Below are 27,938 nucleotides of genomic sequence, written 5' to 3'. Positions count from 1 at the left end.
GATGTTCCTGCAGATCTGGGAGAAGCTATTGTACGGCGTGTGTTTCTTTCACGCACTTGTACAAGAGAGGAAGAAGTTTGGTCCTCTGGGATGGAATATCCCTTACGGCTTCAATGAGTCAGACCTGCGGATAAGCATCAGACAGTTACAGGTATTTAGCAAATAAGGCCTGTTATTTAACTAAAGCAGAGTTATCATCATATTATTAGCAATGGTATCATCATTTGTATGTATTTATGCATGTATGTATGCGTATGCATGTATGCATTCATGCATGCGTGTATGCTGTCTAAGGTTTTTCTGATATACTTTACATCAATGTAAATATCTTTTTTCATTTCGATCCCTTAAAGTGGTATTGTGACTGCATTTTTGAAGCACAATAGAACAAACAAAAGTATAAGATTAATCAATTAATAGTTGAATACCTATCATTTCCCCATAATAATTGACTTTCCCAGCTTTGCTTCATAAAGCGACACACTTCAAGTCCATGAGCCAGTATGTTCCCGTCGTTGTTCCCAAGTTTCCCATTCTCCTCCTGCCCCCTCCCAGCTGTTTGTAACGGGATACGAGGAGGTGCCGTTCGAGGCCATCACCTACCTGACCGGGGAGTGTAACTACGGCGGCCGCGTGACGGACGACTGGGACAGAAGGCTCCTCATGACCATCCTGGCCGACTTCTACAACCAGGACATCGTTGTGAAACCCCGCTACACCTTCTCTCCCAGCGGCAAATACTATGCCCCATCTAAGTCCATCTATGAGGACTATCTGGAGTTTATTAAGGTGATAGGATGTGTAAGACTCAGGCTGGTCAAAGTATTTGAGTCAACTAGCTTTAGGTTCCGCCTATTCTAGCAGTTTGTCTGTGTCTTCTAGAAACTACCACTCATCCAGAGCCCTGAGATATTTGGGATGCATGAAAATGTGGACATCTCTAAGGATCTGCAGCAGACCAAGCTGCTGTTTGATTCGCTGCTGCTCACCCTGGGAGGCGGGGTTAAAGGAGGAAGTAGCTCCGGGGGAGACAGCGCCCTGTACGAAATAGCCAATGACATCCTGACCAAGGTATACGTACCAGACTGTGCCGAATGCTCATCCAAACACTGAATCCATCGGGCCATTTCTAATCAGGTTGGACCTGAAGTATCCATCCACTGTTTGTGGCACTATATATACTTTACTTGAATCCTTATCCTGTCGATCATAGGATAAAATCAAAATAACATGACTAGTATGTTGAATGTTTTAGTATTGTAGTAGGTTAATCCTTTCATTGACTGGTAACGATTCAAGTAAAACAGTCATTTATTACTGCGGCTATTTATTGGCTACCTGATCTTTAAATTGAACATAGCCTCTTTTTGCTAACATTGCCTCTGTTAACTTCTGCTCCTTTCTATTAGCTCCCAGACGATTTCGACATTGAGGAAGCACTTTTAAAATTCCCAGTCCTCTATGAGGAGAGCATGAACACTGTGCTGGTCCAGGAGATGGAGCGGTACAACACGTATGTACACTAACCTATAGTATAGTGTGGTATCCAGCATCTACATGCAATATCTTATCTAGTGTTTTGTGTTCATCTGTTTCCCCTCTGCTAGGCTGTGTACAACAATCCGCGTGAGCATTCAAAACCTGCTGAAAGCCATTAAGGGTCTGGTGGTGATGGATGCAGAGTTGGAGGCCGTCGCTGGCAGTCTTTTGGTGGGCAAGGTGCCAGAGAAGTGGGCTATGCGCTCGTACCCAAGCCTCAAACCCCTGGGCAGCTACATCACCGATTTCCTCACCAGACTCAAATTCCTGAACGTGAGTCTGACCGATGAAGCCCATTCAGAAGACTTTATTCTTTTCATTGTTTTTTGTTTAATGAAGTTTGTTCTACTGATTGATGTGACCTTATCCCAGATGACTTATCACAGGTTGCCTTTATCAGTCTTTTCTGATTCGTATCACCATTCCTCCCCTGCCTCCCTCAGGATTGGTTCAACAGCAGCAAGCCTCACGTGTTCTGGCTGACCGGCTTCTTCTTCACCCAGGCCTTCCTGACAGGGGCCATGCAGAACTACGCCAGGAAGTATCGCATCCCCATTGACATGCTGGTCTTTGAGTTTGAGGTCCGGAACACTAATACTGAATATCAATTGTGTCGTCTATGTCATTTTGTCATTTGTAGTTTTGTAGTTTGGTTTTCCATGTACATTATCAGTTTTTTTCCTACAGGTTCTCACACTTGATGTGTCAGAGCAAGCTCCTGAGGACGGCGTTTATATCCATGGGCTGTTCCTGGACGGTGCTCGCTGGGATAGGAACAGGTTCAAATCATGATCGCTCAGCCCGTTGTATTCAACTAAAAAGTAATTTATTATCTTAAAGTTTGTCTCCTCTCCATCAGTGGGGTGATCGCGGAGCAGAAGCCCAAAGTCCTGTTTGACTCGATGCCCATCATCTGGATCAAACCCAGTAAGCATGGCGCTAGAGGCCAATGGGCTAGCTCTCCACGGAATTAGAGAAAAAAATCCTGTTACCACGAGTTTGCGCTGCCGTCCTCAATCAATCCCGTCTCTTTCTTTCTTGCTTTCTTCCTGCCCCATCCAGCGGAGAGGAACAGCGTCCAACCCTCCCAGAAGCTGTACGTATGCCCCCTGTACAAGACCAGTGAAAGGAAGGGAACGCTGTCCACCACGGGACACTCAACCAACTTTGTGATCACCATGACGCTGCCCACGAGCAAGCAGCCGCAGCACTGGATCAAACGGGGCGTAGCCATGCTCTGTCAGCTGGATGACTGACACCTGAGAATACACTCAGGTTTATTATGTGCAATTAAAACTGAATACATATATATATATACCAATTTGTATATCATTTATTTACGTGTCATCAAATCATTGAATCATCATTTAAATCATGAATTCATAAATTCAATAAACGTATTTTGGTTTTAATTTTTGGAATTCATTTGTGTTCATAAAGCTTTCTGAATGCAAAAAAAACCAACAACATATAAACACAAATTTATGCATGTTTAATCATGACCACATGTTATACATTACTCTAAAAATAGTATTCATTAAAAAGTGGTATTGTCCATTTATACAGGAGGAGTAACCACATTATTTTAATGGATTCACATTCATGAACATGAATTGGCAACACTGAATTACAAAATGCAGGTTCTGAGCACGACATCCCATGTTTGGCCATTGGGTGTCCTTCCTGTGTTAAAAATGAACATGCATGTCATTGCAATAGTAGCTGCAGTATTGAGTAGGTCAAATGCAGAGTCTGGCTGCCCTGGCCCAGTCCTGAGGTATTTATAGTTGTGGTGTTATATATTTATACATAGGTATGTTTCTGACTTGTGAAGTCCATTGGTTCTTCTGTTGTCAGAGAGACCGAAAGCACAGAGCCTGCGGACTGAAGGTAAACACAACAATCTAAAATGTATTAATTGAGCGATGTATTATGCATTGAACAACATATGGGCATTGTAGTTCGAATTTCATGCTGTCGAATACTTATATTTATCTTGGAAATGGATGAATTTTCATGACAATTGACATAAATATAATAGTATGTTGTCTCATTCTGTGCCATTTTAACGTCTTTTGTTATTACTCTCTCGATGTTAACTTGGGTTTGCATTATACAAAAGTAATGTTACATGACACCAGCAATGTAGTTTACTAGATGGCGGGAGGCAGCCATGCCTTCAGATGGCTAAACAAGTGCTACAGAATATCATACAACAATAAGAATATTCTATATTTAAAAAATAATAATGCAAAATGTCTCACAATACTGTCTACAGTTGGAGTGCTAATAGATTAAGATCAAATGTATATTTTTCTTAAATTGTATACATCATTTTAACGAGTAAACAACAATAATTGGAACAACTACAGCAGGACCTCCACTGTGTTCAGATGTTCTGTCTATGTGTGTCTTACTGGAATGTTATAAAACAGCTCACGGACTCGAGGGTAGTGTTTAACTGCCATCTCTACTGTCAGTCTAAATTTGACATCGGAAGACGTTCTGAAGGATTATAGATGAACAGAGAAAAAGAACATGACGACAACTACGACTCGGACTTGGATGAAGACGAGGCGACGCAGTACATTATCGAACAGAGTCTGATTCAATATAGAAAACTCAAGGGCTTGAGTCCCGGGTAAACCTCCAAATCGTCCACACAAATACCTTATATTCTACATTGTGCATAGCCTTGTTCATCTACTCAATATGTTCTTTCTGATGTGTGTGTCCCTCCAGTGATCTGAAAGTCAGTGAAGATCCGGAGGAACTCTTCAGAGCAATTAAGGAAGGTAATCTCAAACTTGACACACCCATGAATGACTCAAATGTCATTGATTAATTTCCAGTCGTTACTATCGTATTACCCTTCTGAAATCAATGCCACCCTCATACGTCTGTCCATAGGCGATGAGGAGGCACTGAAGAGACTGACAATACAGCCCAAAGCTCTGTCGAAAGTGGACGAGCGAGGGTGGATCCCTCTGCATGAGGCTGCAGTGCAGGGAAGTCGAGAAATACTGGAGGTTATCTTCTCAGGTACGGGCTATCATGGCCCTGATGTATTCCATTCAGCTGGATTCACTTACAGGACAGATTGATTCATTGTTTGGCGCTTTGCTGGCAGGATCCTCTCAGGGAGCTTGCCAGTGTCGGACACTTAAAGGTGAGACACCACTGTTCCTGGCAGTGGTGTACGGCCTTCGGGGCAACGCTACCTTTCTGATCCAGAATGGGTGCGACCCAGACCTCCAGAACGATGAACAGGACTCTCCTTTAGTGGCAGGTGAGGTTTGTATGTTTCTATGCACAGTTAAGTCTATACAAGGGCTGAAAAGCAGCAGGTTTATGCACTGATTTCTGATCCTTATTGGGTCTTATTATCAGCTATTCTAAATGATCAGTACGACTTGGCCACACTGCTGCTACGCTACAACGCTAACGTGGACCAAACGGGACCCCTGGAACGGACGGCGCTGCACGAGTCGGCCTTCTTGGGGCTTGAGAACTTTGTGCATTTGCTCCTGGAGTCTGGTGCTAACCCCAATGCATTTGACATCAAGAGGAAAACTCCACTGGCTTTGGCCGTGCAGAACGGACACCTGAATGTAGTGGAGATCCTTCTCCAGAAAGGTAGTCATGTGTAATGTCAAATTCGTTTTCACTTAAACACATAATACAGTCCTCCAACAAATTATGCACAACATGAGTTTTCATGTGTGTATCACTGTTTGTGTGTCGGTGTGTGTGTGTGTGTGTGTGTGTGTGTGTGTGTGTGTGTGTGTGCGTGTGTGCGTGCGTGCGTGTGTGCGTGTGTGTGTGTGAGTGTGTGTGTGTGTGTGTGTCTGCGTTTAAAGGAGCCCATGTGAACTACGGATCTGAGTCGGAATTCGGCACCGTCCTGTTCGATGCCGCAGCCTCTGGGAACCCCGACATAGTCTCCACACTCCTGGACCACGGAGCAGACGCCAACATAGCCCTGGACAGCGGACACCTGCCCATCCATCGGACAGCCTACCATGGACACATACTGTGAGAAATGAACCATTACCGTCTAGTTTTCCCCATACACACGTATGATGTACGAGTCATAACGCTGTCCCACACAAAATGCCCTCTCTCTGGGTCTCAGTGCACTGGAGCACCTCATCCCGGTGACCAAAATGGAGGCGGTGAAGGAGAGCGGTATGAGTCCCCTCCACTCTGCGGCGGCGGGGGGCCACGCCCTGTGCATCGAGGCGCTGCTCCGCGCGGGCCACGACCCCAACACCATGCTGCACCAGCGGGTGCGCCGTAACTATGACGACGAGCGGCGCTCCGCCCTGTACTTCGCCGTGGCCAACAACGACTTGCAGTGCGCGCGGCAGCTGCTGGAGGCCGGTGCCATGGTGAACCAGGACCCCGTCAGCTGCCTGCAGGTGGCCCTGAGGCAGGGCAACTACGAGATGATCAACGCCCTGCTGAAGGCCGGGGCCAACGTCAACTACTACTCCCGCGTCAACAGCACCCACTTCCCCTCGGCGGTGCAGTACGCGCTGAAGGACGAGGTGATGCTGCGGATGATCCTGAACCACGGCTACGACGTGAAGCGCTGCTTCGACTGTCCCTACGGCGGCGGTTCCCATGACTACACGCCGTGGACTTCCTCTTCGGTCGTCAAAGACATGATGGTGAGATGAAAGCCGAGACTACGTTTATTTGCAGACCGCTTTAGTGCTTTGTTCCTCAGCCCTGTGTGTGTCTCTTTGTCTGTGTCCTGTTTGTTGTTGTTTCGGGTCCAGTTCTGTGAGGTTATAACGGTTCACTGGCTCAAGCAGCTCGCGGGCCAGGTGGTGCGTATGATGCTGGAGTACACGGACCATGTGTCGTTCTGCACAAAGCTCAGGGACACATTGCAGGAGCAGAAACAATGGGAAGAGATCTGTCACATGCAGAGTGAGGGAAACCTTTATCTTCCATTTTAAGATCCTTTTTTCGGGTCATTCCCATGAACCTGCTTCATTAAAAGGGTTATTAAAAAGACTGTTTGAACTTTAATCTGAAAATGCATTGCAGGAAACCCAAGAGGCCTGAAACACCTTTGTCGACTGAGGATAAGAGGATATCTGAGCCAACTGCGACTGAGATCCCCCGTCTTCATCAGCTATCTTCCTCTCCCTCCCAGGCTGAGGGATTATCTTCTCTATAAAGAGTATGATGTCTATGGCAGGGGCAGTATGGTTGGTCCCTAGGAATTGGAGCAACACAAAATCCTGTGATGGGATGATATGACCACTGGTGAATAATGCTGTCTGTTAATGATAGTCAGTCTAATTATGACATACTTTCTTTTGTTTTTATGTAGATATTTTTCTATAATTTTATGAAAAGGCATACACCACTTGAATAAAAAAATGTAAGGTTAGATTATGATTTACTTTCCCCAGATGCATATCTATGTTTACCTTATTCCTTATCGTAATAATTATAATTGATTGCATGGTGGGGGGAGGGGATACACAGTAGGATGTGGTACGTGGTATGTTTTAATAAATGTAACCATTTGATAATGACATAGCCTACTTATTGCCTCTATTGGTTGTGTAAACACACGAATACATGATTGTAAGACAAACTGAAATAGACCAAGCACATACAGCTTTGAAGGATGTTGACCCCTAATATAAGATGTACACAAAATTCAATTTGTGTGGTTTTCAGGATTTTTTCAAGGTTTTCCAATACTCTCACAGTAAAGAAAAAACTCTTCAGGCGGGCATTATGAGTCCTTGAGACAAAAAGATCCAGCATATCATACGATGAAACGGTGGGGCGGCAGTATAGGTTAGACCACGATCTGTAGCGCCCCCTGTGGTCACCGTGGTACAACACGTTTTGGAGACCTCCTTACTTCCGGTCTACATATTTAAATTTGACATTTCTGAGGTGCTCAGGTTTTGATTGTTTCACTTTAGGGTTTTTGCCAGAAAATCATGTTAAACAAAATTATAAATATGAATTAAAAAAAAAGTATAGAAATTGTAAAAACCGTAGAAGTAGCGCACTGCACTTATTGATTTAAGTGCAATTCTCTGCAATGGGCCTGGTTTTTATACCTGCCATCATTTTTTCAATTACTGAAAGTTAGGCGGAATAACAACAAAAACATAACAGTGGTTGGGCTTGCTTTGAAACCACACTAACGCATTCATAGAAAATCGAAACTGGATATGTCCACTCATTCCCGACAACTGAAGAGCTGTGCTTTACCAGTTTCGTTTTCATCGCTCCACCTCAGAGTCTGACCATGGCTCGCCCGCTAGGGGGCGTGGATGATCTCGCATGTAAACAGAGTGACAGGAGCGTGTTGCAGTGGTGCTGGAGGAGAACGCGTACGTCACATTCATAATGGCGGAGGTTGGGTGAAGAGGAAAATGTGTCTGTGAAGCGGTACTGTAAGTGAAGAGCTACATTGCCGGTGAGACGTGCACTGTCCCCATAAAATGGCCCTGAATCCCGGCGTGGAAGGGAGGAAGGACACAGAATGTACCGAAACGGACGGTATCCGCTCGGAGGAGCGCAAAGGCGTGAGGAATCTAGCGTCAACCGCCACCTCGGCCACAACCAACCAAAATGGCGATCGGATTGTATGCGAAGACAGGGTAAAGCCCGAGCAAGAAGCCCCTGATCGGCGGAGAAGTGGGCAGACAGACGTCCAGAGCTCCCACAGTTCTCCTTTACCAGGCCCCAGACCCAGAGACGAGCCGCCTCGGAAGAATTTCCAAATCCCGAGGAAAATGAAAGAACGGAAAGGTTGTGAAGACCCCACTCTATTTGTACAGGACAGAGCCTGCCGTGTCTAACACTCGGTTGCTGCATGTGGCTAGCTGGCTAGTTTTTAGCTGGCTTCGTTTGTTGTGTTTGTTTGGAAGAACAAGCACACTTAGGTGGAGTTACATATACCTTGTTATTGCATTGTTGTTGCATTGCATCTGTGGATCGGCCTACTCTGTGCTGATGCTAGCCTTATGTTTCGCCTGGTAGTATGTTTCGAGTAGCCCGGATACTCACTAGTTTTGCTGACCTTACTTTGCCCATGCATGTGGACATGGGAATGAGTAATACTTAGCAATAGGTCACGCGTAACGTTAGTTTTGAGTATCCGTCGATGTGTTACGACTATACACACGCGCTTAATCCTAGGCGTTTACATGAGTAGAGGGAAGTGGATAAAGTTGCACACCGCACCTAGCACCATGATCCTTATGTGCTTACTTGATCGGACTGCTGGCTCTTGATGTCATTTTCGATGTATCTCAGATCCCATCCTGTGACAGTGATTTACGTCTATTAGACATGCGCCATATGTTAACCCATTATCCAAGGGACTATATGAATTGTAGTTGATGGTTTGCATTCATTGCACTGAATGAAAGACTTGTCCATCTCCGATCTGTCTGTGCGCAAAGTTGGGTGGAAACACTGCAAAGGACCATCTTCTTTTCGGTAAACATTGCCAAGCCGTAGCAGGTAAAGCATTCTGATGCCGAATGTGTGTAGGCCTATGAAAGTTAGTCCCATGCTTAATTGGCAGTGTGTACTGGAGTAAAGCCGTCTACACCTCAGCATAGTCAGTATCCAAAGTTAACTTCATGAGCAGTCATGAGGGAATATATTCATGGTCCAACTTATTATGCAAAACAATTACATTTAGATGAGATATAGTAAAGTGTTTTTAAACGCCACCTGTTGCAGTTGGCTGGTGATCTTCAATTAGGAACACTGATTGACTTTTCTCTTTTATTTCCACACACACAGCAGTAGGTCATTCTGATAATTTAAACTGTACCCTGTGTACCGCAAACAACTCTGACAACTTAGACATCACCTTTCTGAGGAGAGCATTGGAGTTCTTCTTTACACAGAAAGCAGCTTGAAGGAATCCAGACGTGTAGCCTGAAGACGTGGAACTGTGTGCCACTGCAGTGGGAATAATGTTATCAGTGTTCTGTTGTTGAACCAGTGAGTTTGATGCCTTCCTTTCAAGAGCTTGCTTGAGGCTGTGTACCGTCTGAAAGCTCCATCTTGTCAAAGCTTATTTATGGTGAAGACACAGCGCTTAGCAGTTAACGACTTGAGGTTGGACTTTCTCCTCCATAGACGTGTGGTGTGTATCTGTGTCCATGTATCTATGGCGTGTATAAGTGTACGTGTGTGCACAACACCGCCGGTGTAGTACAGATTGTAACTTTGCTCTCTTTCTCGCGGGCGCAGGTCTGTACCAGTGCCTTCCAACCGACAGCCGGGAGTTTGAGGACCTGGTGAAGATCCTCTCCTCCTTCTACCTGGACTCCTCGTCGCGCGGGACCTTCTCCTACTGCAAAGCCAAGCTCATTCACAATGAGCTCCTGGAGAAGGAGGTAGGCCCTCCCTCACCATGGTCCCATGGCAACGGGAGACGGTGGTTTGAGACTGTATTATTTCATGTGTTTGGAGTGGACTGTATATATAGTCCTCTGTATGGCACTGTACATACAATGGCTGTTCAAGCTACAGGCGGGTGCATATCACCTAAGATAAATAAATATTGACCGGGAGAGTCATTGCTGTTTTATTTTCAAATCTTGTTGGTTTTTGATACTTGAGACTAGGGGTGTGAACGGTTACAATTTTTTTTTAAATGGTTACACAACCCCTATTTTTGCTTTAGACGGTAAACCGTTTTTTTATTCATTAAAGTGGACCGCAGTCGAGTTATCGAGGGATTATCAGTCTACGACACTCCCCGCTCTTCGCGCATGTCATATGCAGAAAGACACGAGAGCGACAAGAGCCGCAATCATGTCTTGTTGTGCGTTTTGGTTTCACAAACCGTTTTAATAAGACTGATTATCCCATTTATTCTACTTCTTGCTTGCCAACATAATAAAACAATTCAAATACTTTAATAATTGTATGTAATGTAAATAGTTATGCTTTTTCTTATTCGTATTGCATGGTTATTAAATGTATACTCTGTTTGAGTTCATCTCCCTCAAAAAGTAGTCCGCTTTAATTACGATCGATCAAACATGTTTTTGACACCTCGGAGGGCATTATCCCGGTTATACCATGGTCACTTGCCAAAGAAAAGATTAAATTAAGATCAATCATTTATATTTTCATGCGTTTTACAATCCAAATATAATGTTTTTCAACTAAATAGGAAGGACCTTAGCTAAGACTTGGCAACGGGATGTATTCTAGTGTGCTGAGTTAGAGCCAGAGAGCTAATGTTATGGATTGTACATATTTATGATTCAAAATTCTCCCCAGCCTTTATCCCACAGTTACTGTAGGGCAGGGGTCACCAACACGGTGCCCGCGGGCACCCGGGCGCCCACAAGGACCATACGAGGGGCCCGTATATAACTAAAGGCAAACTGAGCAAATTTGTTATTTCAGAAGAGTGTATCAAACTGGGTGCCCTTCGTATGACTCAGTACCCATGAAGTAGCTCTCAGGTTCAAAAAGGTTGGTGACCCCTGCTCTAGGGTCTATAGCAAATAACCGCGTTGTCTGATTACACGTGTACCCGTGCACACCCCTACTTAAGACTTAACACAGCGTTGCGGTTTGTCACAGCCCACACTAAACAAAGTTCTACGCTTGCTATCTGTTTTTCTGTTTGGCAGTTTATCGAAAAGCGGAGAGAGATGAAGCAGGAAGGCCGGACCGAGCAAGAGCTGACCGAGTCCTACTGCTTCCTCTATCCAGACAAGTCCAAGGTTGGCCCCGAGCACAACTCTGCACTCACAACTATGAATGAGCCATGTGTCTGACCCGCAGGACTTGGAGGCCGGTGCTGATCAGCAGTTTGACCGTTTGTTTCCCCGTGTGTCCAGCTCCAGTGGATCTGCGAGAAGGGGCTGACGGTGGGCCACTCCAGAATCACAACACTAGGAAACCCAGCCGTGGGTGAGTCGCTTATCCTCTTGACCTGTAAACAAACAAGCCGGACGCGGATGGATAATAATTTCACTAAGACCATAGAAATAAAATGGACAGCAATAGTATAGGCAAATAAGTTGCTAAGCAACAGCTGACAATAATGGTTCTATTTGACATATACCTGAAGTTTGAGTCCTCGGCTCATCCCGGATACTTTGCATGGACAAGCAAATCTCCACATCTTGTTTAGAAAGAACCACCTCAACTACCAAATCATTCAATGATTCAATTCATACGTTCTTACGTTTTTATTTATTTTGTCTTTTCAGGTGTTTATCTCTCCAAATACGCTGACTTGCTACAAATCAACCCATTTGAAGTGGGTTTCACTGGAGACATGATCGTCTTTAAAGTCATGAGGGTACGTGAGTCTCACCTAATCAGATCCACACTCGAAACTAGGGATGGGCATTTGAAGGCATATCAATATTCGAACATTTGATAATAAATTGGAGTACCAGAACTATGAAGAAAAAGAACCAATGTAGCGTACTCATAATGTAGCCTGAAGGGCTTCCGTGATCTGGCCTTCACTAAACAAATGTATTCGTTTTCCATCTATTAGTCAAATGAATAAGGAAATCAAATCCAATTGGACAATTATTGAGCATTTTAGAAGGAAAAAAACACTCAATCAGTGTGCTGAATCGAAACGAGTTGAAACGAAACCATCCTTTTTGACAAGAATATGAATGAAACAGTATTGCATACTTAAGGCACAAACTGAAATTAGATTCAAGTAAATTTAAGTACTGGTGGGCTTGGAAATCAACAGAACTCCACTTGCAGCGCATGGGCCTGCCTCGCAACATCAACAAAAATGTATTATGTGTAAGATGGAAATACAGTGTCTAAAACATTTCCTGTTAACATGGCACATAAGCCCACCTACTGCATCACTCATTCGTGTTAAAAAAACTGAGCATATCTACGTGCTCGGGGGATAGGCGGGTGCGGAGGCGATTTACAATCAAGCCCGCCGTGGAAAAGACTCTGCTGGAACGGAGGTTGCCGGTATAGCCAAGTATTTTTGCATTGGAAAGAGTTTGCATTACACATTTGTTTCACCAATCTGGTCAAAATATTTCCACACTTCGCTTCTTTTGGTCGCCATTCCTTTAAGTGTGCACGCTGCCTGCAAGTTTAAACTATGTGATGCGCAAAGGCACAATCTAATGTAGGGCCCTATGTAATCCGCGATAACGAAAACGCGGACGGAATCACGGAATTGGACAATAAAAACGGAATCAACTGATATTTTTTTTTATTTTTTTTTTTATTATTTTATTAAGCACGAAAGTATTAAAAGTAACAAAGTTACAATTTAAAACGGGCCTGTCTTAGTAAAATAACTGATTTCCAGCAGGTTCCTGTTCTTCAGCACATATAACATGCAACAGGGACAAGGCACATCAGATGTCACATTTACAATATGCAGCGAAATGGAGCGGAATTCGCCATTATTTTGGTGAAATTCAGTTTCGAGGGAAAAGGGAAACAACACAGGTGACATTAACATCACTGAATGTTTAGCAGTCACTCCCACAACAATGTTAAAAAAAAATCCCCGGTCCACCACACAAACAATAGGTCCCGCTCCTAACAAGAAGCCGAAGAAGAAGTTGAAGCGCCCGTAATTCGGTTCTAACCCCAAATTCAGAGCCGAACAATATCCAAAACACTTCTATCACTCAGGTGTTTTGTAGAATATGTCAACATACTATCGATTGGAAACGCAAAGATACGTGCGATGAGCACTTGAAATCCAAAATCCATATGAAAAACAATGAACGCCGTAGCCAGGGCACGCCCCTTCAAACCACAATTTGAGTTTATAAAAAAAGAGTTTATAAGCACTTTAATATTTATGTAATGTTTTTATTTGAAGCACTAAAAACAGTGCCATGTTGTGATGTTTTAATAAATGTAGTCTTCCATCTGATTAAATTGTATTCGTTCGCACTTATTTGACACTCGTTCTGATGATTTTAAGTGTAAAAACGGAATTAATGAAAATTAAAACGGAAAAAACGGAATTTGGAAAAAAATAAAACGGAATTTGGAAAAAGATAAAACGGATTTCATATGGCCATACTAATGTATTGCAGTTGTGTTTTTTCTTTCTTTCTACTTTACATATTTTAAATGGCATTAGTATACACGTTTAATGAACAATATGTAATTAATATACCTAATGAATCATATTGTATTAGCTTTAGGCAAAAATTAAAAAAAATCCACTACAGCTAAAGTCGAATACCCACGTCACTTCGAATAATCAAATATTCGAATAACCGTGCCCATCCCTACTCGAAACATGTGACCCCTCTGGTCCGAACGGTCCTGCGAGCTATTGAACCCAGGAGCGTATTCTCTGTCCCCGCAGGGCCGATTAAAGCACATTTACGAGAACATGCCTAAGAACGCCATGGAACCTGCACCAAAGTTTGACTGTCACGTTTCCAAGAACGCCAACAAAGTCACGTCACTACTGTCATACCGCGCCTTCGAGCACACGCAGGTAAAGGAATCGCGGTCACGTCGACGGCGTGCACCCCGCACATCTCTCAGTGTGATGGAGGTTGTGTTGTTCTTAGCTGCTCTTATGAAAAAAATGTTTCACGTCTTTCGTCGTTGCCTTTCAGCAATACTACTTTGAGTTTGCGTTTGATGAGATCAAAGCGCGGCCGAGGCACATCTGTCCGTACGCCGTGGTTTCCTTCCAGAATAAAGGCAAGGAGGCCGGGTCTGTGCCCTCTACTGTACACAGGTATGTCTCGAGCGTAGCGCTGTATTGGCAGGTTAGAAAATTAATGTTTGTGTACGTTTGTGGAGAATGTTGCACCAGAATTTGTAAAATCAAAAATCTCTTTTGCCCCCCCTGTTCCTTCACCTGGAAGGTTCAACACGATACCCCCCGAAGTCCGAAGAGGTATGTTGCTGCTCATTCATCTCTGTCCACTAAGTAATAGTTTAGCTCCTCCACTAGCAAGAGCAAGGGCCTCTATGGATCACTATGACAGCATGCCGCTATGTAAACACATGTGTACTCTGGCTTGGAGAGTTCCGCTAACCGTACTAGTTTCAGCGCTCAAATGAAAGAAGCATGCAAATGTTTCTTAAGATGGGCTACAAAAGTTTGTGTCAAATTTGACACAACATTGCAAAACATGAATCGCTTGCAACAAGTAGTAAAAACATATTTAGACTTTTCACTTATAATGTATTTTTAAGCAGGTTTTCAAGCAGGTTTTGGCGTAACGTAAAAAATAACCGATTTGTTCCAAGGTGTTGTTGAGCTAATCTCTCAGGTGACCACTCAGTTGGGGCTGTGTTCTGTTGGTATCTCCTGTCCGAACTTTGACCTGTGTGAACAGGGAAGTGCTACTTGGTGTGGAGCGGCCTGCTGGTAAACAAGGGCCAGGAGCTGTTCCCTCTGTGTCTGCGCTCTTGTGGGCGACCCTACCTGCCTTTCAAACTGTGAGTAACTCCCCCTACAACCCCAGCTTAGCACCACAACTACACCTACACTGCTGCTGCTGCATCTAATGCCACAGATCCTCTCGCTGTTATTCCTCACTGCAACCATCCTGTTTGATTTGATTTATTTAATTGCATCAGTAAACGTCTCGCACACATTAAAAGACATCAAAAACACAATATAGTCCAGGACTTATTTCCATTGTGGTCCTCGATTGTGGTTCCTTTTGTAAGGCTACTAGCCTTTACGGCTACGTGCCCCTGCTAACAGGCGCTTCTATGTTGTGTCTGGGGTTTGTGTTGACAGGCCTGAGAGGCTGGAGGTGAGTCAGGGCATGCAGCTGGACCAGGTGAAGAGGAAGATTCCCTCGGTGCTTTTCTCGTGGGACTCGTACAACATTTCGCGGGAAGGTCGGTGGAACGCTAAGCCCTGTTTTTGGCTCTAGTTTCTAATGTTGCGTCCCGTTACTGTATTTTTAACCAAGTGTGAAGCTTCTGTGAAGTGATGAGGAAAGGGGAAATGGTTATGCGTCAACTAGATGGACACTTCTACCTTAGCTACCTATAGTTAAGCTAACAAACTCAATGGCACTCTTGATGCTAATGGGTCGGTTGTTCACTTCAGATCAATCCGTGCTGGTCCGCTCTGATGACACCATTTCAGATCTCCTCTTCTAACATGCTTTTTAACTGCCCCCTAGTGCTGAAGTTCGGGATGTCCTGCAGCCTGTTTGATGTGGTGGACGGGAAGGGGAAAGGGGCCAGCGGCAGCCTAGCGGGCCTGATCCACAAGCTGGAAAGAGACAGGATGGTAAGGAAACGCAAGTAAAAGTGCTGTCAGTTGGAGTCGGCGTAACTGTAGAGAAAGAAACCTGAGGTGCGTTCAAGTTCAGCGAACATAGGCGAGCGTTCGCAACGAACGCGTTGACATTAAACAATTAATTTTGAACGATTTTTGAACACCGTTCTAAACAAACTGTCAATGAAAAAAATGGATACGAAGGCCATGGTATTAGCGGCAGCCTCCATGTTAATGGAAGAGTTTACAGAAGAGGGTTTGCAAGTGGTCGACCTCGTTGAAAGCCTACTGCAGACAACCAGTACGGAAAATTCAAGAATAGAGGGCTACGTCACCGAAGTTGTACCCACTTACTGCGATATAACGTTCAAATCGCATTTTAGGATGCAAAAGAAACGTTTTATCTATTGCTTTCTGTGTAGGAAAGGAGTAAATGATTTCAATATAGTTTAGTTTAATGCCATGGCAACGAATGTCACGTAGCCGAAGAGAGCATCTGTTTGTGGAGAACTACCTCTTCAGACAGTTTGCCTATGTTCGTAAACGTTTGCTTGCTTATGTTCGTTTAACGGAAAATGTTTAAAATCGTTCGCGAACGTTCGCCTATGTTTGCGATTCTGAACGTACCTCTGGTGAGAAACAGGTTTTTCCTGCTTAAAACCTAATGATCCGTTGTCTTGTTTATGTTGAAAGATCTTTAAAGACCTTTTAATCAGGCTAAATTGCCATGGGTGGTTTAATGTCTGCTAATTAACTGCTTTGTAAACCGGACTGCTTTGTTGTCGCTTGTGACTGTTTCGTGGAAGACCCTCCCTTAAGGCGTACTGCTGACTGCTGTTTCCCTGTCCATTCTGTAGGTGCTAGTGAAGCCCTTGCACGACCGGGGCTTCCTCTTCCTGTTGTCTTCGGCACAGATGGTCAACAATAAAGGTGTGTTGAAGACCCTAGCCTAGACGCACTCCTTCCTATTCCGCCCCTACCCCCGATCCCCACACCTGTCTGCTGTGTCTGTGACAGAAAATTGAGAAAGCTCCGCTCTGTTTTTGCTTTTCCAGAACCACGGGGGCGTTTTGAAAAGAGCCTTCAGGCATTGTTCATCTTTCAAGAGTCAAGGATGGTGGTCAAGTATTGTAAGTATTCATCTATGCCCATCCATCCATGCACTTCTCTTTTGCATTAAGCATGGAGGGGGAACACGGTCAGCGCTCGCTTTGTAAGTGGGGTTTATCATAACACTGTGTCCTCTCGCTCTCTCTCTCTCACAGCGTCCAGACTATGCGAGCCCGAGGCCCTCTCGGCGGACACCAAGCCCGCTGGCCTGTCGTCCGTGCTGCCGTTCTTCCCGGCGCTCCACTTCTCCCTGTTCAAGCTGCGGCCCCACCCGGGCAAGGACCTGAGCTCGTCGGTGGAGCGCCACTCCAACGAGTACCTGGCCCGCATGGAGAGCGGCACGGGGCGGGCCTTCATCCTGCCCGAGTACAAGCAGAACCTAGACGAGCGCACCAACATCCACCCCGCTCCCCGGACCAAGCCCAACCTGGACGGTCTGCTGCGCAACTACGTGCACAGCCCGGCCACCTACGTCCTCCCCCTGAAGAAGGCCAAGGAAATCGTGGAGAGGTCGCAGACCCCCCTTCCCCCCGTGGAGCCCCCCGCCCTCGCCCCCGTCCCGGTGGAGTACAGCCCCGTGTCGGATTGGGGCGGGTCGGACCGGGGCTCGGACCGCGTGGACAGCAGGCCGGCGGAGGTGCCGTCGCAGGACAGACCGCCCCCCGAGAGGACGCCGCTGGACAGGCCGCGGCCGGAGGGCAGCCGCAGGCGGGCGTCCGGGGCGGCCCAACCCAACGGGGGTGCGTCCCAGCAACCGTCCCTGCCGGACCCCCAGGCTCTGGCCCAGAAACAGCGGATGTCGCAGGACGAGTACGACAAGGAGAAGATGAAGCAGCTGCTGAAGCTGATTCAGCTGCACAAGAAGGCGCTGGTGAAGGAGCCGGCCAAGGGGCCGGGGGAGGGCAAGGAGGAAGGCAGCTGGGACCCCCTGGGGCTGAAGAGGAGGCTGGAGGCGGAGGACAGGGGAGGCGTCAACAAACGCCAACGCGCAGACCCCCTGAGCAACGGAGAGTCTAGCAGAGGTGAGGGAGGCGCTCCGCTGGCAGTATTTACTTAGTGGGTTCGCTCTGTGTGATATGTTAAATATATCCGTGGATGTTTTCGAATAACTCGTTTTTTAAATCTCAATCCTACGAACGTTGGATTAGACAAACAGAGCCCGCGCGCCCCTCCCTTCCACGCTTCGTGCATCCAGTAAAAACGATCATGAACGCAGCGCAAAACGCCGCACCACCCACCCCTTGTCGGTTATTGGTTAGAATACTATTTATTTTGAGTGGTTGGTAGTACCATTTGTTTTTGTGTGCGATCTCTGAGCATAGGCTGCCTACAGAGACAGGTTTTTTTGACGGCCTGCTCATGGGGCGGGCAGCTAGCGGATCGTGAGGAAAGAGCAGATGAATGTTCTAATTTATGTTTCGGCCTAGATCGCTGATACAATCTTTCAAGCTAATTCTTGAGGTAAGGTTAAAGCTAGACTAGGCAATTTGGGGAACCATGGTCGATTTATGAAAGTATCTAACGAAAATGATCCCACGCCTCCCTCAGACCTCCCTCTATCACCAACCCCCCACATGACTAGCTCACCAGCTCTAGCGATGCGTCTGAGACTCCTATGTTATGCTCTTGTATGTAAAGAGAATTTCAACTAACATGACAAAATGCTTCTAAATAAGCCGCCTACGCTGCCTTGTAACGTGTGCGTGTGGACGTGTGTGCTGCCCCAGGCCCCCAGGCGGAGGACCCCCTGGAGGAGGCGGGGCAGGGCTACAACCTGATGGCGGTGATGGAGAGCATGGGCATCTACGACACGGACCTGCGGGCCACGCGCGCCAACGCCCACGGCTCCTCGGTGGGCGAGACCCAGCGGCTGCTGAAGATCCTGCTGGCCACGCTCAACAAGGCCATGTCCCAGGGCGGCGCGGCGGAGCCCGCCAGCGCCGGGGAGACGTCCAAACAGGAAGTAGGAGCTCAGAGGGAGCCGGTGCCCCCCGACCCGGACCTGAGGAAGCCCGGCGACCCCCCCACCAACTACGCAGAGGTGAGGGCCGCCGGGGGGTGGTCGTCCAGTGAATCCATGGGGGTTTATTTCAGCTCATTCAGATCCCTTAGATGACCACATGGCTGAGGTCTATGGGAGTTGGGCTCATTACATATCACATAGTATATGAGCGCAGCTGTGCTTCAGCCGTGAGGAACTATGACGGATATTCACTTTGACTAATATAACAACTGACAGACAGACAAACAAACTATTGATTAAGGGTTTGAGTGTTCTGAGTCCTCATGGCAGTGGGGACCAAACTGATTATAAAGCAGGATTACTTGACTACTACGCTGATGGCTATTGATGATGATGATGATGATGATGGTGATGATGATGATTGTGATGTTGGAATCAACTCAGGAGGACATGGACTGCAGCCCCGGGAGCCCCTTAAGCCTGGGCTCCCCGGGGGAGCGGCCCCACACCTCCGAGGACCCAGCCTGGAGGGCCCCCGCACATGAAGGTATGCCCCCCCCCCCCCCCCCCCCACGCCCAGCACAACCCATCTGACTCCAGGCACTCTGTCTCGGGTTTCACACACACGATCACTGTGGCACGTTCCCTTTGGGAGCCGTTATAGTAAAACATGTGCGTCTTTCCCCCCCCCCTGCACCCCCACACCCAGAAAACGCTCAGCTGTTCCCCGAGCCCCTGGGCCTGGCGGGCAGCCAGCCAGAGCTCAAAGTGCCTCCGGTGGTGGAAGTGCAGAAGGCGGCCCCCGCGGCGGTCCCCCGGCCCACCGCGGCCCCCCGGCCGGTGGCTGCGACGGCGGTGGTGGAGGAGCCTGTGCACAGGCCCTCCATCAGCCTGGACACCATCCTCAAGCAGGAGGTGCACAGCCTCACCTCGGACATCAGGAGCCTCATGCGGGGCCAGCACATCGCCTACACCTCCCAGCTGCCCCCGCGGCTCACCCCGCGCCATTCCTGGCTGCCCAGCAGCTCCTTCTCAGACTTTGTGGTACCCTACGTCACCCCCGTCCCCGTCCAGGGACACGTCCGAGCACTGTGCGAGAAGATGGAGTGGCTGGTGCCGGCGCTCCCGACTCCGCCCCCGCCGACGCCCGCGGCCCAGCGCGAGTCGTCGTCTCCCGCCGTCGCTTCCGTGGCCGCTGTTGACGTGGCGACGGCCCCCGCCTCGATCCCCACCCCTGCCCCGACCCTGACCCTGACCCCCAAAACCAAAGTAGAGCCCAAGACCCCCCTCTCCTGCTGCTCCTCTTCCTCCTCCTCCACCTCCTCGGGCTCCAAGAGCATAGCCGCCGCCCACGGCGAAAAACCGGCCGGCGCCAAAGACTCGCCGTCGACCAGGAAACAGGGGGACGCCTCCGAGGTGACCGGAGACGTCTATTCCCCCTCGCACGTTACAGACTCCCCGGGGTCCCAATCCAACCACAACTCTGCCTCAACCACGGCGCTCGCCGGCTCTGGCTCTGGCTCTGGCTCTGGCTCTGGCTCTGGCTCTGGCTCTGGCTCTGGCTCTGGCTCTGGCTCTGGCTCTGGCTCCGGCCCCGGCCCCGGCCCCGGCCAAGGCTCCGGCTCCGGGTCAGACCTGCTGGCCAGCAGCCTCATCGGGCAGCTGAAGCCCGAGGTGTTCAGCAGCCTGATGGAGGTCTTCAAGGACGTCACCAAAAACACGGTCAAGTTCTACATCTACGCCAGCGAGGAGGCGGACGAGAGCGCCGTCTGCAAGGAGATCAAGGTACCCCCCCCCCCCCCCTCGCTGGAATGTGGTTGTGTACGGCGCTCGATGGGAAACGAGTCGATCCGCTCTGGGTTAAAGAGCTGCACGACACTTTGAGGGAACCTGCTTGAACTATGCTGTGACCTAGATCCAACAGCGAGGGCGTGCTGGTCGTGGTGTTAATGTGAATAGATGTGTGTTTTATAGAGTTCAGTGACGATGTGTAGGGTTTGAGCCTCTTGGTGGTCACACCTCCCATCGGTGCTAGGGCAAACAAACGGGATTGCAAACAGTCTTCTCCTCCCCGTACTTGTCTTGGCGTGACCCTCGCCCAGTTGGTACGGTCGCCAGCATTCACTCAATCACAACCAGCAGGTCGAAGCAAACAAACCTCAGCGGTTGTGACGGTTCCTCAATTCAATTAATATTACTCCTGGTTTTACCACTCTTTAGGTTGCTTCCTTGTGCATGAGCTGAGTTATTTTCGCGGAAGAATGCCTTGGGCTTGTTTGTTCCGCCACAGAGGGGCATAACTACTTCATGTGGTAGGGTTTGTGAGTGGCTGTCGTTTTATCCTCCTCTATACGTGGCAAGCACGCCCACTGCAGTAACAGGTAGCATAAACACAAGATTTTACTACACTGTGACTTTTCAGTCAAGGCCAATCAATCCAACAAGCCTTATGAGGCTCCAGTCTCGTTACACGGCACATTGCGTATCTTATTTGTTTACTTTCTTTGCCTGCACCCTTGGGTTGGGTGTAAATCTACTCGGAGAGCCGCATTGACATCATACAGCGCATGCAACTGTAGGGAAAACTTAAATGACTAAGCTGCTTTATTTGATCAACCGCATATTAAAACTGTAATTTGTAGGTCGGGCACCATACTAGGAGTCATTTTCATTATGCTGGGCAATATTTGCTTTTCCATTTTAAAAAGTAGCCTCCATCTACACAGGTGCAAATTGACTCTGGGTTTTATGGGTAGTGTAGTATTTACAGCCCTCAGTGACGGAGGCTTCTCCTTGCTCTGTTAGAATATGATCTGGATTGCACAGATGGTCTCTCGACTCGTCACTGAGAGGTGCTTGCGTTGTGGTTTCTTGGCCAAACAGGAATCTCACTGTAAATACTTGCCTGGACTAAGACCTCCTCCAGACTGTAATATATTATGCACTGTCAGAGCAGACTCCCTTATATCTTGCCCATTACAGATCTTTTACGTGTATTATTTTATTATAATTGTATTATTATAAGCCTGTGCTGTTAGGGGACCTTTAGCGGTGCAGGCCCGAGTCTTTGAGTCTGCTGCTGTCTTTGTTTATAGAGGAGGTTGATTAATAGCCCGTTATTCTTACAGTGCATTAATTGTTATTTATTTAGAGCTCGCTCTGTTGCACTCAAATTGTCTGAGAATATACAGATTTATAAGAATATATTTCACAGACCTTGTTGGGTGACATGTACTTGTCAGTTCTCCGATTTGCCAATGTGCAGGACTATGTCTGTGCGTTTAATGTTAACTCTCATCCAAACAACAAACATGTATTTTCTCTTTCACTTACCAAGGAGTACTTGATAAGTCTGGGCAACCGGGAGTGCAGCCCCCAGACCTTCCTAGAAAACAGCAGCTGCTTGGATAAACTACTCATCATCATCATGAATGAGGACATCGCGGCACACGTGCATAAGGTACACCCCCTCATCACCTGCCCCCCGATGTGGCCAGTTACATCGATTCTTAATTCCCAATTCAACAGATTTGGGATCCAGTACATAGGTGTGCTACTTCAGGATCTACTCCGGTAGAAAGGGTGAGAGGCACTCGTGGCAAATTATAGAATGAAAGTAAAGTGTTTAAACAATGATGTGTTATTTATATTAGAAAAGGTTCAACTGAGCAAGTACCTAAGCATTAGATAACTTAAAATTAATTCTCCCTGGATAGAGAAACGTCTATCTTGCCCTTTTGAGGGGCTAGGATTCTAAGGTCTTAAAGTGTCGCCTCAGAAGCCCTCTGAGACTGTAAGTGTAATCAACGGCTTGACTGCAACCCGTGCCGTGGCCCCTGCAGATCCCGGCCCTGGTCTCGCTGAAGAAGCTGTCGGCGGTGAGCTTCGCCGGCGTGGACACCCTGGACGACGTGAAGAACCACACCTACAACGAGCTCTTCATCTCCGGGGGCTTCATCGTGTCGGACGAGTTCGTCCTGAACCCGGACCTGATCTCCCAGGGTACGCTAGGGTGTTTATGGATAAGCGACGGGGCTAAACCCTCACAGATTATGACTGGGAATCAACAATACAGAGTCAACGGTGACGACGAGTGGGAGTAGAGAGGGCACCAGAGGGGGACCTCCCCCCTCCGAACGGTGGGATTTTAGAACACTGCAGGGAAGGCAAAAGAGACTGGTTCAAAAGGACATTCACTCAGGAGAGGGAACGGGAACCGACACGTCACGGCCACACCCCTGCAAGATGGCCTGGGGGGGGGGGGGGAAAGCCGAACCTACCCCCAGGTAGAGACAGACCACAACAGGCTCTACCCCCAGGTAGAGAGAGACCCCAACAGGCTCTACCCCCAGGTAGAGAGAGACCCCACCGGGCTATACCACAACGGAGCGGCAGACCGCTCGAGGCTCTACCCCCAGGTAGAGACAGACACCCCCCCCCCCGAGCCCACCACGCTCAACCACCCAGGCAGATGCACCCGAGGGAACAGAACCAGAATAGAGGTCATGGAAAATGAACTAGGTCACAAGGACCACCTGACCTAAAGGAAAGGGAAAGACGAGCCCCCGGGCCAGCCCAGGAAGTATGCAGGTCATACTCGACAGCAGAGTGGCAGGCACTGTTGAGGGAGCGACTACAAAGAACAGCAGAGGAGAGGGGCCAAAGATTTAAACCAAACCGGGGAGCAGACTAAGTGGTCAGAAGTGCGTAACACATTGGTAGTGAAAAGAGGATGTCAATCATAAATCTTAGAATGACCGTTGGCCTAGATCGTAAATGAATGATGAGTGCGTGAGCAGAAGGTTTTTGTATAATGGATAGGATCTAATCTCTGCAGAAAGAGCAAAGGGAGGTCAGCGCTCAGCCTTAAGTTCTTAGGCTCCAAGCCCTTTTCTTTTTGGCTCTCACCCGACCTGATCAGAATAGGAAGCATTTGTCGATTGCTTTTTAGGCTTGGTTAAAAAATTATTGAATAGGACAATATTCTTGTTAGGAATTCAAAATCTGCAACAACTTTGCACATCTTTTTGGACACAAACCTGTTTTATATTGAAATCCCAGGGCCCGATTAGTTAGAGACCGGGTAGTCCAGTGAATCTATATCCTATCCATCCGCTGGAGGATGCACTGGGTGCGACCCAGTGCATGGGTGTGTTGGAAAGTCCTCGTCTACAACACTTATGAATCAAAGCAGATACACATTTTGTCACCTACAATACTACTGTAGGTCTAGTGGTCTGTACTGAGTTTCTGTTGTCTCTTTCTCCCCCAGAACGGCTACAGGCACTGCTCAAGTTCCTAGAGGACCAGAGTACCCCCGAGCAGCCCTGGCAGTGGAAGGTGCACTGCAAGTCCCAGAAGAAACTCAAAGAGATGGGGAGGTCAGTGTGAGTGTGTGTGTTTTATGTGCGTGCAAGCAGCGCCCAAAATAGCAGTGGCAGTCGTGGCAGGGATCCCAAATGTCAAAGACCTCATGGACGAGGCGGATATAAATGCTCAGATTGAACAAGTGCATGTAGGGTTCGTGTGACTATCCGTTACTGAAAGGCCGACACCCCCTGCCGCAGGTTGAACACCAACGCCATGGCCCTGCTCAACCTGCTGACGGCCTATCAGAAGAAGCACCTGGTGGAGTTCCTGCCTTATCACGAGTGTGATGCCCAATCACGACAGGCGCCGGACTTGGACTGCCTGATCAAGCTGCAGGCCCAGCACACCCAGCAACGGCACTTGATCTTCCTCACGGGTACCCTAATCATCCTCATCATCATCATTGTCATGACAACCCCGCCCCACAAACCCACCGCTAATGGAGAGGCCATTGTTTTGTGCACGCATCTGAATTAATCTGTGTGTGTTTGTCCTTTCTACAGAGAGACCGTTTGAGATGTTCCTTCAGTACTCCAGGAATGGAATAGTGATCGCGAGCATCGACGACATCATGAACGGTTTCCACAGCCTGATCGGCGCCATCAATCAGAACGATTTACCAACACCGCCCTCTACTGGTGGGTTGTGTGAAGAGAAACTCAATGCGTCAAACACTATTCCGTAGGATTTATTATTTTCGGTTGGATGCCATTAATAATAATGGATGCAGGGTGGGGCGGGACTTCCTTATGTAGCTGACACAATTCCTGGAACCCGCCCATCTTCAAACACTTTTAGTCTTTGCCGATTGGTTCTGTTGAAGCGCAGCTAAACTATTTTACTGTCTCCTCCCTCTCCCCTGTGCGTTCCCTCGCCTCTCCACTCGGTGTCCCCCCCCCCCCTGCTCTCCCAGTAGTGAATGATGAGTGTGTGGAGGAGGACATGTCTCTAGACTCGGACGACGGCGAGGGCCCGGTCATATCGGACTCGTCGGAGCCCGGCAAGGAGCCCCCCGCCGCGGCGCCCCCGCCCCCCCCGCTGCCGGACGCGGAGGAGTTCCGCCCCCCGCTCCCGGAGCAGCAGAACCCCTCCTCCTCCGAGGGCGTGCCCAACCTGTCCGACTACTGCCGGCTCAAGACGGCCATCTCCCAGTTCAAGGTGGCCAACCCGCAGGTCTCTGAGGCGGCGGGCAGCCTCTCCCCCGGGGGCTTCAGCGTCAACCCCCACCAGAGCTTCCTCTGTCCCCAGGCCTCGTGGGCCGGCTACACGGGGGCCTCAGGCTACAACCCCTCGCCCGCCTACTCCGGCTCCCCGTGCAGCAGCGCCGCCAACGCCGCCGCCGCCCCCAACCCCCAGGAGCTGGACTACCGGCCCCCGGGCGTCGGTGCCGGGGATGTCCCGGCGTCGCCCAAGACCCTGCTCACCAGCATGGCCTCGCTGCCCATGGAGGTCAAGCCCCCACCCCCACCCCACCTCATGCTGCTGGGCCACACGTACGGCTCGGACGTCGGCGGGGCCTTTAACAACCACGCGCCCTCCGGGGGTCCTCCTCCTCCCGGCCCGCTCTACGCCGACAGCACAGGGGCCTCCGCCGGCGGCGTCCCCCCTCCGCAGGGAGACCGGACGATCAGCGGAGCCGCCGAGGCCATGTGGGGGGCGGCGCTGGCGGGGAACGCCGGCTGCGGGGCCGACGGGGGCCAGCCGACAGGGGCCCACCCGGGCCCGGCCTCGCACAACAGCGGGCTCGCCACGGGCGGGGAGTGGGCTGAAACGGGCAACGGAGCCCCGGGGGGCCAGGGGGGCCAGGGGGGCAGGACAACGCTTCACTGTGCAGACGGCCCGGGAGCCGCCGTGGCTGTTCCCACAGCGGCCACCAGGGGGAGCCCGCTGGTCAGGCCCAAGATGCCTGCGCACGGGGGCTACGGGAACAGGGGCGCCATGCCAGGACACATGGATCACGGGTCCATGCGAGGCAACATGGGCCCCGGTTCATTAGGGGGCTTCCGGGGGAGGGGGGCCCCACCCGGAGGGCCGTGGCCCATGCCAGGCCGAGGTCAGGAGCCCAGGGGGGGGATGGGAGGGGGACCCTGCTCTTGGGGCTATCCACCGGGGCGAGGGCGAGGACAGGAATACTACAAGGACTACACATACACACACAACTAACAGCCCTTGAGACAGACAATCACGCGGGCGTAAGAGGGGAGCCCCGACGCCAGGCTCCAGAGACTATTAGAACGTGGCTGAATGTAAATATTCACTTGTCATAAACCGTTTGAAACTCAAAACTTAGAATTCTTTTTCTACGTTAATAAAAATTGATACAGGCAGCGCCGAGTGTCCTACTGTCGTGTATACGTACGTATGTTCTTTCCATGGTTGCTGTTTGAGACCCTGTCCAAACCACTATATTTATATTTGCCATGACATGTTATGGCCTTCCAGGTTCTTGGATTTGTCACGTACTTTCTGTTAAGTCTCAATTTTGAAGCGGTTTGTGAACAAGGGCGAAAGGCTATTTTTTTAAAGGAAATTAATTGTGAATAGTAATTCACTTTTTTGCTGTTTTTTTTTACATCCTTGGTTGTTTAAAAAAAAGTATATTAAAATAAATCCTTTCAAATTATGTGTGTGATGGATTTGATGACCGTGTCAAGCAATCCATTAAAAATCTAAACCGCTGCTCTATCAACTGTCCTCAATGTTCACTCTCTTATTCACACACACAAGTACATCTCATATTGAATGTGCTTTATAGATTAACACAGATTTTGTGTTTTATTCCATCGTGTTTCTTTGTGGAGGGAATCAAAGAGAAGAGAGAGCATCAGTTATGTACACTTCAGAAGAGTGGAGTTTTAAAGATATTCTTCTCAACCTAAAATCAAACAAAATCCCTAAACCAAAAAGTCCTAGAAAAACCAAATGCTTAGCAGATACCAATACCTTCCTTATTCCACGACATTGCATTCAGGGAACATATAATCAGCAGTGCTTGTTATTAATTTAATAAGAACTTAATGACTTGACGTTAATACTTTCAACCATATAAAAACTCAATCATTTCCATTCACCCAATCATTTCAGTTCAGTTTTGTCCTCTCTTTTTAATTGCATACGTTCCCTTTGGGCCATGTTCAATGGTTCACAAAGTTTTAGCCTTTCGTTATTTGTCATGATAGTCACTTTATTGGCTGATTGACCTTATTCATTTATTTTGGAAATGCATCCCAAAAACTATTTGACGAAGTCAGAAAGATTTCTCCCTTCCCCGAGAGTGATGCGTTTCATCAAGGCCAATCAACTGGGTGGAGTGTAGATCAAAAGGGGGTGGGACGTTGAGGAACTTATTTGCATACTCAGAGGTCTGCACCAAATGTTGTTAGTTCAGGTGTCGCTGCAGTGATTTGCACTTTAAATTAAATAAGTGAATCCTGGGTTTTCTTTCCTCTACTGCTGTGGCCCCCGGCAGTCTGGCTCTGCTAGTAAATAATGGACCGCCCGTGTTTCACAGTAGCCCTTCTGCCTCTGGGCAGTGGACCCGCAAATTGAACTTGGTCGAACTTTCTGCAGACTTTTCGAAGTCTACCCATTGGTGTAAGTAATTGAGAAACTAGGATCCAAAGGTACTGTGGATATGTGCAAACTGAACTTGATGACGTTCAAACGGACGCCAGAATCCGGATGAAGTTTACGTGCATCAATCAA

The 27,938-nt window shown here is 48.3% G+C and overlaps 3 protein-coding genes across 12 annotated transcripts in view; all 3 read left to right on the top strand.

Moving 5' to 3' along the window:
* The window catches only part of dnah12 (dynein, axonemal, heavy chain 12), a 30,691-nt gene extending 27,740 nt beyond the window's left edge, over positions 1–2,951 (top strand). The window contains exons 66-74 of the mRNA XM_030354448.1: positions 14–151; positions 556–789; positions 883–1,071; positions 1,410–1,513; positions 1,608–1,812; positions 1,983–2,120; positions 2,227–2,318; positions 2,399–2,466; positions 2,602–2,951. Coding sequence (XP_030210308.1) covers positions 14–151; positions 556–789; positions 883–1,071; positions 1,410–1,513; positions 1,608–1,812; positions 1,983–2,120; positions 2,227–2,318; positions 2,399–2,466; positions 2,602–2,795 — 1,362 coding nt within the window. The 3' untranslated portion in view covers positions 2,796–2,951. The remainder of the gene's footprint in view (positions 1–13; positions 152–555; positions 790–882; positions 1,072–1,409; positions 1,514–1,607; positions 1,813–1,982; positions 2,121–2,226; positions 2,319–2,398; positions 2,467–2,601) is intronic.
* An 85-nt stretch (positions 2,952–3,036) lies between these two features.
* On the top strand, positions 3,037–7,094 carry asb14b (ankyrin repeat and SOCS box containing 14b). Of its 5 annotated transcripts, none has more exons than XM_030354418.1 (10): positions 3,037–3,429; positions 4,051–4,180; positions 4,282–4,334; positions 4,450–4,581; positions 4,670–4,828; positions 4,930–5,175; positions 5,400–5,574; positions 5,675–6,212; positions 6,324–6,477; positions 6,598–7,094. In XM_030354418.1, exons 2-10 carry the CDS (start codon positions 4,059–4,061, stop codon positions 6,771–6,773), a joined length of 1,755 nt encoding a protein of 584 aa, XP_030210278.1. In that variant the 5' UTR covers positions 3,037–3,429; positions 4,051–4,058; the 3' UTR covers positions 6,774–7,094. The 5 variants fall into 5 exon arrangements, with proteins under 5 accessions (XP_030210278.1, XP_030210286.1, XP_030210260.1 ...); XM_030354426.1 differs by having other exon boundaries at positions 4,020–4,180; positions 6,360–6,477; XM_030354400.1 differs by having other exon boundaries at positions 4,020–4,180.
* Positions 7,095–7,896: 802 nt separating this feature from the next.
* On the top strand, positions 7,897–26,922 carry tasorb (transcription activation suppressor b). Of its 6 annotated transcripts, none has more exons than XM_030354391.1 (23): positions 7,897–8,334; positions 9,796–9,941; positions 11,196–11,288; positions 11,406–11,478; positions 11,781–11,872; positions 13,898–14,032; positions 14,157–14,281; positions 14,412–14,443; positions 14,889–14,991; positions 15,299–15,402; positions 15,693–15,802; positions 16,648–16,720; positions 16,846–16,920; positions 17,056–17,922; positions 18,628–18,941; positions 19,308–19,410; positions 19,573–20,648; positions 22,201–22,323; positions 22,706–22,865; positions 24,136–24,244; positions 24,431–24,609; positions 24,737–24,871; positions 25,147–26,922. In XM_030354391.1, the coding sequence occupies exons 1-23, from the start codon at positions 8,025–8,027 to the stop codon at positions 26,394–26,396; spliced, it is 5,787 nt and encodes a 1,928-aa protein (XP_030210251.1). In that variant the 5' UTR covers positions 7,897–8,024; the 3' UTR covers positions 26,397–26,922. The 6 variants fall into 6 exon arrangements, with proteins under 6 accessions (XP_030210251.1, XP_030210242.1, XP_030210234.1 ...); XM_030354382.1 differs by having other exon boundaries at positions 24,136–24,250; XM_030354374.1 differs by having other exon boundaries at positions 19,296–19,410; positions 25,150–26,922.
* The last annotated feature ends 1,016 nt before the right edge of the window (positions 26,923–27,938 follow it).

Source organism: Gadus morhua, chromosome 1 (assembly GCF_902167405.1).
Source record: "Gadus morhua chromosome 1, gadMor3.0, whole genome shotgun sequence".
Classification (NCBI taxonomy): Eukaryota; Metazoa; Chordata; class Actinopteri; order Gadiformes; family Gadidae; genus Gadus; species Gadus morhua.
Note: the sequence above shows the minus strand (reverse complement) of the source record. Positions and strands in the feature narration are given on the sequence as shown.

Coding starts and splice junctions, on each gene's coding strand:
- asb14b (XM_030354418.1), top strand. CDS start 4,059: ATGAACAGAGAAAAAGAACATGACGACAACTACGACTCGGACTTGGAT. Junction 4,335..4,449: donor CTTCAGAGCAATTAAGGAAG/GTAATCTCAAAC, acceptor GTCTGTCCATAG/GCGATGAGGAGGCACTGAAG. Junction 6,213..6,323: donor CGGTCGTCAAAGACATGATG/GTGAGATGAAAG, acceptor TTTCGGGTCCAG/TTCTGTGAGGTTATAACGGT.
- tasorb (XM_030354354.1), top strand. CDS start 8,025: ATGGCCCTGAATCCCGGCGTGGAAGGGAGGAAGGACACAGAATGTACC. Junction 15,403..15,692: donor GTACAACATTTCGCGGGAAG/GTCGGTGGAACG, acceptor ACTGCCCCCTAG/TGCTGAAGTTCGGGATGTCC. Junction 24,610..24,736: donor GCACTTGATCTTCCTCACGG/GTACCCTAATCA, acceptor TCCTTTCTACAG/AGAGACCGTTTGAGATGTTC.